This window comes from Marmota monax, unplaced genomic scaffold (assembly GCF_021218885.2).
Source record: "Marmota monax isolate L192 unplaced genomic scaffold, Marmota_monax_Labrador192_F-V1.1 WCK01_AAM20220418_F8-fsc00020, whole genome shotgun sequence".
NCBI classification, from domain to species: Eukaryota; Metazoa; Chordata; class Mammalia; order Rodentia; family Sciuridae; genus Marmota; species Marmota monax.
In genome coordinates, this window is record NW_026692912.1 from 21,129,566 (window position 1) to 21,139,903 (window position 10,338).

The 10,338-nt window shown below is 44.4% G+C and overlaps 1 protein-coding gene across 1 annotated transcript; it reads left to right on the plus strand.

Moving 5' to 3' along the window:
* The first annotated feature begins 2,395 nt into the window (after window positions 1–2,395).
* Set (SET nuclear proto-oncogene) lies at window positions 2,396–9,682 on the plus strand. The gene is made up of 8 exons (XM_046451549.2): window positions 2,396–2,812; window positions 4,296–4,353; window positions 5,017–5,159; window positions 5,761–5,864; window positions 5,957–6,070; window positions 6,596–6,766; window positions 6,860–7,006; window positions 7,864–9,682. The coding sequence occupies exons 1-8, from the start codon at window positions 2,740–2,742 to the stop codon at window positions 7,885–7,887; spliced, it is 834 nt and encodes a 277-aa protein (XP_046307505.1). The 5' UTR covers window positions 2,396–2,739; the 3' UTR covers window positions 7,888–9,682.
* The last annotated feature ends 656 nt before the right edge of the window (window positions 9,683–10,338 follow it).

Here is a 10,338-nt window from a genome sequence, read left to right on the forward strand (position 1 = left end):
ATAAATAAGATGAAGTTATAAAGAAAACAAATAACAAAACAAAACTGAGGGGCTGGGTTTGTGGCTCAGTGGTAAGAGTACTCACCTTGCAGCACCACATAAAAATAAAGGTATTATGTCCATCTACAACTTAAAAAAATATTAAAACAAACAAACAAACTGAGGGCCAGGCCTGATGGTGCATGTCTGTAATCCCAGTGACTTGGAAAGTTGAGGTAGTATGATTGCATGTTCAAGGCCAGCCTGGGCACTTGGGAACACCCTGTCTCAATAAAAAGGGCGGGATGTAGCTCAGTGGTAAGAGTCCCTCTGGGTTCAATCCTCAGTACTGGAAAAAAGAGAGAGGGAGAGAGAAAGGAAGGCAGGTAGACAAACAGTTTTAGGCTTTGTAGTCTGTAAACTTGGTTTAAAATTTTGGTTTTGCGACTTGTGTCAAAGTTCATTTGGGACTAGAGAAATAGCTTAGTGATAGTGATTGCCCCACATGCATGGGGCCCTGGGTTCCTTCCAGCACCACAAAAAAGGGGGGAAAACGTTTATCTGTGAAATGTGAACATTAAAATGTATCTTGTATTTTCTGAGGGTTAAGTGAAAAATACATGTAATTATCACAGTCTGTGGTCCTTGGTATATATGCCCAAGTGATGTGGCAGAGCAGGACCTGCCCACAAGTCGTAGAATTTTTTTGAAACTCAGTGACATTGATGTCACTGGCTGAAATTTGCCATGGTGAAGCCATTTGCATCACTGAAATGAACAAGTGCTATAAATTGGGGGGGTTACTGTTTGTTTTATCTTTTCCCTTGGGAGCTGGTTGTTAGACATTTATCAATTTGTCCTTCGTGCTAATAATTCTCCCTTTAGTTTGTGGTACCAGGGATTGAACCCAGGGGTACTTTGCCACGGAGTTACATCCCTATCCTTTTTTTTTTTTTTTTAAATTGAGGGTCTCCCTAAATTGCTGAGGTTGGCCTCAAATTTGTGATCCTCCTGCCTCAATCAGGAATGGCTGGGTAATCCCAGGCTTGTGCCAACCTACCTGGCTCAGAAAACCCTCAAACTTCAAAGAGAGTTGTCAATTTGCAATAGAGTGGAGCCGGACTCAATTGAAAACAAGGTTTAGAGGGAAAGATACCATGAATTTCAAGGTTTGGATGAGAGTTTCAGGAAGACCTTTGTATTCTCTAACCATGGACTGTATGCCACTCTAAATATTTATTGATCCGATCACCCACCATGGACTAACTTGAACATTAAATTCAGTGCTTGAGCTTTAAGAGCCCATAATAAAAGTGCTGGAAGGCAAACAACCTAGTTCCAAATTCTGGTTACAAACACCCAGGGAGAGATTTCAGGCTTTTCCAGGTCCATGTGTTGAGGCCCTGAAGTGAGAGCAGAGCTGGGGCATTTGTCACTGTGGGAAAGCACTTTTTAACAGGAATGCCTCTGCTCTACTTGGTAGTTCAAGGCTCTGCTTTAAAAACAGGTCTTGTTGGCCCATCACATCCTTAATGTGCAAGGGAACTAACACAACCCCTAGAGTGGATGATGCACTCCACGAGAGAGGAACAGGTACTTGGGGTATGGTTTCTTGGTAGCACTAGGCAGCCAGTTGGGTCCAAAGGACCTGTTGGTGTGGTACCTCTTTGCCTTAAGAGGGCTTCCACAATAGTGTGGTCCTGCTTTAGTATGACAGCAGACAACATTTATAATTTCATAACAGAAACGGGTCCTAACAGGGAAGGTGACTTTACTTGCCCAAGGCCATACAGCCTCCCCGGCAATCGTGGACTGAAACCCAGAAATGACCCTGGGAGTGGACTGGACGGCTTCAGGCTTTGCAAACTGAGTCTGGACTGCAGCTTCCCTATCTGGAAAACCGGATGCAGGTGTCGCCTTCTCCCACGAAGAGGCGTCCAGATGCCCCAGCCATGTCCCAGAGTGCATAACCCGAGGCGGGTGATTTCCAGGCCCGGATGTGAAGCCAGGCTACTACGAGGCCTGCACTTTCGGGGGTCTGCGAACACCCTCGTCAGCCGCCCGCGCCACCCGGCGGGAAGGGAAGCCGCTCCGCCACCACGTGACGCGCGGGCCGTGAGGGGACGCGCAGAACGGCGAGGCCCCGCCCCTCTGGCCGCCGCGCGCCCGTCGCGCGCAAATGTCCCGGGTCGGGCTGCAGAAGGGGAAAGAGGGGGAGGGGAACGCGGCGCGGGGGGCCGGCCCGTACGTCGCGGCGTTCCTTCCTCCCGCCTCTTCGCCAGGCCCTGTGTCTCCTCTACGCGGCCCCGCCCCCTCGCCCCGGCGCCCCAGCCAATGGCGCGGCGGCGCGAGCCTCTCCGGTCGGGGGCGGGGCGTGCGCGCGAGCCTGGCGCGCCTGCGCTCTGCCACCCGCCCCTCGCCGTGAGGAGGAGGTGGAGGAGGAGGCGGCTCGGGGAGAGCGAGCAGCGAGCCGGAGCGCGGAGCGTCAGTAAGGGAGCCTAGCCATCCGCTGCCGCCTCCCCTCCGCAAGCAGGAGCCCCGGCCGGGGCCCGGCACGCCGCCCCCGCCCCTCCCTCGTCGTCAGGCCGCGAGGGCAGAGCGAGCGAGCGAGGGGGAGGGCAGAGCGAGCGAGCGCCGGGAGGAGGCGGCCGGACCGAGCGGGCGCCCGCGCGTGTGGCGTGAGGGGAAGCCGCCTGCCCGCCCCCTTCGCCTTCCCTTCTCTCCCCCTCCCCGCTCCCCCCCCGACCGCGGAGCAGCACCATGTCGGCGCCGGCGGCCAAAGTCAGTAAAAAGGAGCTCAACTCCAACCACGACGGGGCCGACGAGACCTCAGGTGAGGAGCGAGCGAGGCGGGGGCCGGCCGCGCCGCCATCTTCGCCGCCCGCCCGGGCCGCGGGCGCTGGCGGGGCGCGGGGGGGCGCGCGGCCGGGCGGGGGCCGTGGGTTCGGCGCCCTTTTTTGTGCGCGGCGGGGCCGGGGGCCTGGGTGGCGCCGCGGCGGCGGGCGGCGCTGCGAGGCGGGGGCGCTGCGGCCTGCTCGGCGCGGGCGGAGGAGACCCCCCCTTCTCCCCCCTCCCTCGCTCTCCTCCCCCTCCCTCCCTCCCGAGAAGCCTCTCTTTATTGTGCTCCGCCATGATGCCTCGCTCCCATCAGCCGCCGCCGCCGCCACATGGTGCGGCCGGACGCGGCCCCGCGCTCGGCCTTCCGCGCCGCTGCCCTTCCCGTGCGGCCCACGGTGGCGCCCCCGGCGCCCCCACCCGGGGCCGGCCCCGGCGGCCCAGAGCCGCGAGCTGGGGCTGGGTGGGGGCTCGGGAGCACGCGGCGGGCCGCGCGCCGGGCCTGGGCCGGCGGGAGGATGCTCTAACCCGCCCGGGCTCTCTCCCCACGTGGGGAGGCCACCCCGTGGCGCCGGCGTGCGCAGAAGCCCGGCGCGGCGGGCAGGGTCTTCAGCGGGTCTGCGGGACTCCCAGCCTCCTTGGGGAAGGCTCTCCCGGCAGGGGTCCGCCGTTCCCGGGATGGTTACCGGAAATGAGCCGCGCGATCAGGCCCCTTCACGCCCACTTAGCTTTGCAGGGTTCCCAGTCTTTCCCGGACAAAAGGGCACCTACTAGGAGCACACCCCCTTTTCGTCCTCTCTCTCCTGCACCTCGTAGTTCTCTGATCTCATACTTAGTCCCAGTAAGTGTACTCACAATCCTGCGGCACCGTGTGTGACACCGGTCCAACCTGAATTGGGTTGGAGGCGTGAGGAAGGTCAGATTCGAATCCTGGGGTTCATGTTCTAAGAAGGCAGAGTCGAGTGTTTTAAGACTGTGGGGTAGTTCTGAGTTCTTGCCTTGATGTCTTGATGTCTTGGTTGTAATGGGTACCGAGCAGAATCTGTAAAAAGTATTGGTTCGATTGATACATTGTAGTGTCCCAATTTATATTGACAGGGATTAGTTTCATATACTAGTTAGCAGCTATGTTAAGTAATAAACACCAGAAATTTCTGAGGAAGACTGTTCTTCAGCATTCATAACTTGAAAGAGTTGGATTCTGGTCTTGTGAGGGAACTCTTAAAGCACTACAGCAAAACATTTACATATTTATATATTATTTACTTATTTATTTGAGTAGCCTAGCAGAGACCATGATTTGTGAATGGTCTCTTAATGTAAAAGTGACTTTGTCAACTACATGCATGAACACGTGGAGAGCATGCCTTGTAGGCACTTTTTTAAAAACAGCTTTTCTGTCAGAGTTTGCCTATCATCATAGGCTTTCTTAATGTCAGGAAAACTAGTTTGTCTTATACTCCTTTTTTTTTTTTTTGCAGAAAAAGAACAACAAGAAGCAATTGAACATATCGATGAAGTACAAAATGAAATAGACAGGTAAAGTTTTTCTTAAGTTTTCTGAAGCACCTTTAATTTCCTGGTAATCATTGAAACTCTGGTCAGCTAAATCTATATTCTCCAGTGAAAGGAGCTCATTATGCCTTGGTTGGAAATACTATGTAGATTCATGTTATTTTTCCAGGAAATATTTGTACAAATCACAAAAAGGTTTTGATGAAAATACTTTGACCCTGTAATGATTAGTTTTGCTTTTAAAGGCTACAAATTGTCCAAATGGTAGTGTAGTGGTTTGTCAGGAACATGCATGAATGGTAGTGTAGTGATTTGTCTTCAGATAGTTTAGCATTATGGCATCAGTGTTGCTCCAACTTGCCTTGCAACTTTGTTACTCAATTAGTAGTTTTATTTAGAAATTCTATTTTAGGGAAGTAAACTTGGAGTTTGCCTGGAAATAGTAAATGAATTAAGTATACAAAGTTACCAGAATGTGGAGTTTGAGAATTGTAAGAACTGTTCCTTATTGTTAATAAAATTGCTATCAATTTTAGTCTAGAGTAAAAAACTATTGTGATTTGATTATTGAAAGTGGGTATTTTGTGCAGTCCTAAGGCAAATAAGAATAAATATACATTCCGTAGTCTTCCACATTTTTGTATTGAAATAACCATCATTGTCAATATGTCTTTTCATTTACTTCAGACTTAATGAACAAGCCAGTGAGGAGATATTGAAAGTAGAACAGAAATATAACAAACTCCGCCAACCATTTTTTCAGAAGAGGTCAGAATTGATCGCCAAAATCCCAAATTTTTGGGTAACAACATTTGTCAACCACCCACAAGGTATGTTTTGGGTAGAGCACTATTAAAGATAATATAGGATGTTAGTTTATTAGAGTAGAAGATGCTTAGTGCATGAACAGAGTGAAATCCAGTGAATGGAGATGTCTATTTAAAATAGACTGTACTCTTAGAACTCAGTTTATTACTTGATGAAAGGTAGGGACCTCACTGGCACTGAACATTTTGGCTTTCTCTTAATAGGTTTATGAAATTAAAAAAAGCTCATTAGGGGATGGGGCTGTAGCTCAATGGTAGACTTCTTGCCTAGCACTTGTGAGGCACTGGGTTGGATCTTCAACACCATATAAAAGTAAATAAATAAAATAAAGGTATTGTGTCCATCTACAACAATGAATTTTTTTTTTAAATGCTCATTAAGGGGCTGAAGTTGTGGCTTAGTGGTAGAGTGGTCATCTAGCATGCATGAGGCACTGGGCTTAATCCTCAGCACCACATACAAATAAAATAAAGATATATGCCCACCTAAAACTAAAAAATAAGTTTAAAAATGATCATTAAGGTGGGAAAGCTTAAAAGGGATGAATTAGATATTATTGTTAGCCTCTTTAAACTTTAACTGGCCTATAATTTGCTGGTCTAGTGTCAGCACTGCTTGGGGAGGAAGATGAAGAGGCGCTGCATTATTTGACCAGAGTTGAAGTGACAGAATTTGAAGATATCAAATCAGGTTACAGAATAGATTTTGTAAGTATGCACAATCTTGTTTGCCACCATGGAAATTAATTTGAACTTTATTGAGAACACCTGTTTATTGATTTCTCAATCCTTCATTGCAGTATTTTGATGAAAATCCTTACTTCGAAAATAAAGTTCTCTCCAAAGAATTTCATCTGAATGAGAGTGGTGATCCATCTTCAAAGTCCACTGAAATCAAATGGAAATCTGGAAAGGTATGCTTTAAGGAATTAATGGACAAAAATAACATTTGTTTATTTTGTTTTGTAAATCCACTTAACCTAGTGCTTTTCTTAAAATATAAAAAATTTCAATGTGTTGAAGCCAAATACAATAGCTTATATGTCTCTTTAGAGGTTATAAGTTGAAACTTTTTTGCCTTGTGTTGGTGATTGAGCTTTTCAAATGGCATGACATTTCTCGAATCCATTTGTAAGTTAGCTATAATTTGTAATTTGAAAGATTTTCTACTGTATTATTGAGGGTAGTTAAAGTGGGACTGATTTTTATGAAAAAGCTAAGTGTAGTTGATATTTCATCTGAGAAAGCAATCTTGTGCAACTTCGTCTCTGCCCGCTGTATGTTTTATAGTTAATTGCTTTTAGACAATAGTAGTATTTATACTGAACTGATATTTGTGGTGTTCTGTTTTGGGGAAGATTTTTTTTTTTTCCCCAATTGTATGGAGTTTAGGTGTAGTAGAGAAATAGCACCAAAAGTTTTTTCTGTTTTCATTTTAGGATTTGACGAAACGTTCAAGTCAAACGCAGAATAAAGCCAGCAGGAAGAGGCAGCATGAAGAACCAGAGAGCTTCTTTACCTGGTTTACTGACCATTCTGATGCAGGTGCAGATGAGTTAGGAGAGGTCATCAAAGATGATATTTGGCCAAATCCATTGCAGTACTATTTGGTGAGTTGACAAGTACTGTTGGGTAAATTAACACAAAGAGTACTTGTCTCAATTGTGGAAAAAAATGAGTTCTCGACTCTTGTTTTTTTTAAGGTTCCTGATATGGATGATGAAGAAGGGGAAGGAGAAGAAGATGATGATGATGATGAAGAAGAAGAAGGATTGGAAGATATTGATGAAGAAGGGGATGAGGATGAAGGTGAAGAAGATGAAGATGATGATGAAGGGGAGGAAGGAGAGGTAAAATAAAGTTTGGCTAAACCCCAAAAGATAATGTACAAAGGTTTCACCATATGGGGTGGGGTTTTATATATAGAATAATAGAACTGACCTGACACTTAAGTGGGAGGATTTGAGGGGAAGATAAGCTATTGCATTGTCTAAGAACTAGAAATGTGGTGGTGTTTCTTTTTTTCTTTGGTGCTAGGGATTGAACCCAGATGTGCTTTATTAACTACTGAGCCACATCATTTGCTCTTCATATTTTTTACTTTGGGCAGGGACTTGCTTTGACTTGGTGATCCTCCTACCACAGCCTACCAAGTCACTGGGATTACAGGCGTGTGCCACTGTACCCGGCAAACTGGAAATGTTTGCTAAGCTCATATTAATAATTTAACTAGGTCTGGTTTTCTGACCACAAAAGTCTGTCTTTTCCTCTTAGCCAGTACTTACTGAAGCAATATGGGTTTGTTTTTTTTTTTTTGTGTGTGTGTGTGTGTTTTAGACAAAGTTTAGAATCCCCCATTCCTTGCTTAATTGGTGCTACAGATAGAATTTGCATGCTAGACAAGGGTTCTACTAAGGTACATCATGAGGGTAACTAAAGAATTTTTAAATGGTTAAATTGGGGTAGATGGGTTGTGTTTAGATTGTTTGGTCTGAACTGTACCCAGTGATTTGGTTTTTACTGGGAAGTTATTTTTCTGGAACAATGTCTCTGGATCTTTCAACCTTGATTTAATGCAGATTAATAATACAGTTTCAGAAAATTAGGTGATACCCAGAGCATATTGCCCTCTTGTTCCTTGTGATCCAGTGGAAAGTTAGTGCACTTAGAATTAGCCCTTAAGTTAACTGCCTACTTTTTCTTTCAGGAGGATGAAGGAGAAGACGACTAATTGAACACTGATGGATTCCAACCTTTTTCTTTCTTTCTTTTGTTTTTTGTTTTTTTCTTTTGTTTTTTGTTTTTTTAATTCAGTCCCTGGGAGCAAGTTGCAGTCTTTTTTTCCCCCCTCCCCCCACCCCCTTGTGCTCAGTCGCCCTGTTCTTGAGGTCTCTTTTCTCAAACCATGCTTCTCAACTTATTTTGGGGGGAAATACCTTGAGCAGAGTACAATGGGAAAAGAATCTCTACACCCTTCTGTTCTAAATTCATTTTTATCCCTTCCTGTCTCAAAACAAAAAACTGTATGGAATCAACACCACCGTGCTCTGTGGGAAAAAAGAAAAACCTTCTACTCCCTTCACTCTGCTGGAAGTTGGAGGGTGCTAGGCCCCTGTGTAGTAGTGCATAGAATTCTAGCTTTTTTCCTCCTTTCTCTGTATATTGGGCTCAGAGATTACACTGTGTCTCTATGTGAATATGGACAGTTAGCATTTACCAACATGTATCTGTCTACTTTTTCTTGTTTAAAAAAAGAAAAAAAAAACTTAAAAAAATGGGGTTATAGAAGGTCAGCAAAGGGTGGGTTTGAGATGTTTGGGTGGGTTAAGTGGGCATTTTGACAACATGGCTTCTCCTTTGGCATGTTTAATTGTGATGTTTAACGGACATCCTTGCAGTTTAAGATGACACTTTTAAAATAAAATTCTCTCCTAATGATGACTTGAGCCCTGCCACTCAATGGGAGAATCAGCAGAACCTGTAGGATTTTATTTGGAATTGACATTCTCTATTGTAATTTTGTTTGTTTATTTTTAAATTTTCTTTTTTGTTTTCACTGGAAAGGAAAGATGATGCTCAGTTTTAAACGTTAAAAGTGTACAAGTTGCTTTGTTACAATAAAACTAAATGTGTACACAAAGGATTTGATGCTTTTCTCTCAGAATAGATATACTTTTAATATGACCTTCCAAGTTTGACTTGTATAATAACATCATCGTCAAACTTTGTCACCCTAACTTCGTATATTTTGATACGCACTTTGCAGGATGACCTCAGGGCAATGTGGATTGACTAAAGGGATTTGAATCAATGTCTTAATGTCTCCGTAGCTGGGAAACGTGGGTACAATTTGTTATTGGTTTCTGAACATGTCATTTGGGATAGTAGAAACTCAAAACTGAGTTATGAGTGATACCCTTGATTTTTATCTCAAATTGGCAGTTTTTAAAGTAGGTCTTCAATTACCTGGATATAGTAGTGCTTTGCTGCCACCATCAAACAGACCTGGTGCTCTAATGTCAAGTTGTTCGTGGGACAGTTGCTGGTATGTCTTCATTGGCTCTATAAAGTGTGGCCAAGAAGATGGGCTCTCAGAGTAAGAAGTCTGTGCTGGTGGTCAGGAAGAACTTTTTGTCTCTCTTAAGTCCCTGGTATCTGGCATAAATCTCTCCAACGCCAATGTGTGGATCTGGGTGGGATGATGGACTCTGCTCTGTCTGCTCAATGCTGCTGTGCAGAGAGTAGCATTTTGAAAAGCTACCTAATGCATAAGCTTTTTAATGCTGTAAAATATAGCTGAAATTAAATGCCACTTTTTCAAAGGTGAATTAATGGACAGCCTGGTCAAATTCAAAGCTTTTTGTTGTATAAAACTTTATATATGGAACTATTCCATCAATAGGCAAAGTGTAACCAAAACCTGTCTAGATGGATAGTATGTAATTTCTGCACAGGTCTCTGTTTAGTAAATACACCACTGTATACCGGTCAGGAAATCTTGCTCCAATAAAGGAACATAAAGATTTTTTTTGGACTGGGATCATTCTCCTTGTTTTGTAGAAAAACGTTACTTTCTTTGGATTGGATAATGTATTAGTGACTGGGGAAGGAGGGGGGGCTGCTCAAATAGTTTAGTAGGAATTATTCCATAGGTAACAGGATTGAGCTGGTTGGCACAGAAAAAAAATATATATATAATTTTTTTTTTTTTTTTTTTTTTTTTTTGTAAATTGGGTTTTACCTGGGCTGGGATTGAACTGGTCTTCCTGCCTCAGCTTCCTAAGTAGCTGAATTGTAAAATTTGTGCCTGGCTCATAAAAATGTATTTACATCATAATTGGGTATTTTTTATAGTTGTAGACAGACACAATACCTATGTTTTTATGTGGTGCTGAGGATTGAACCCAGTGCCTCATATGCAAGGCAAGTGCTCTACAGTTGAGCCACAACCCTCGCCCCAATAATCGGGTATTTTTTTATGTTGTAGTCTTAGCATTGACTCCTAGAAATTTAGTAATTTATTAATATTTCAGCTTCTGATAGTGTTTCATGAAGGTTATCACTTGCCACACAACTGGTTTTATGTACATGTGAGATTCTAGTTTTGTTTATTTTTAATACATATGTATATTTGCTGTCCCCCACCTCCACTCCCAATAGTGGAAATTGAACCCAGGGGTAT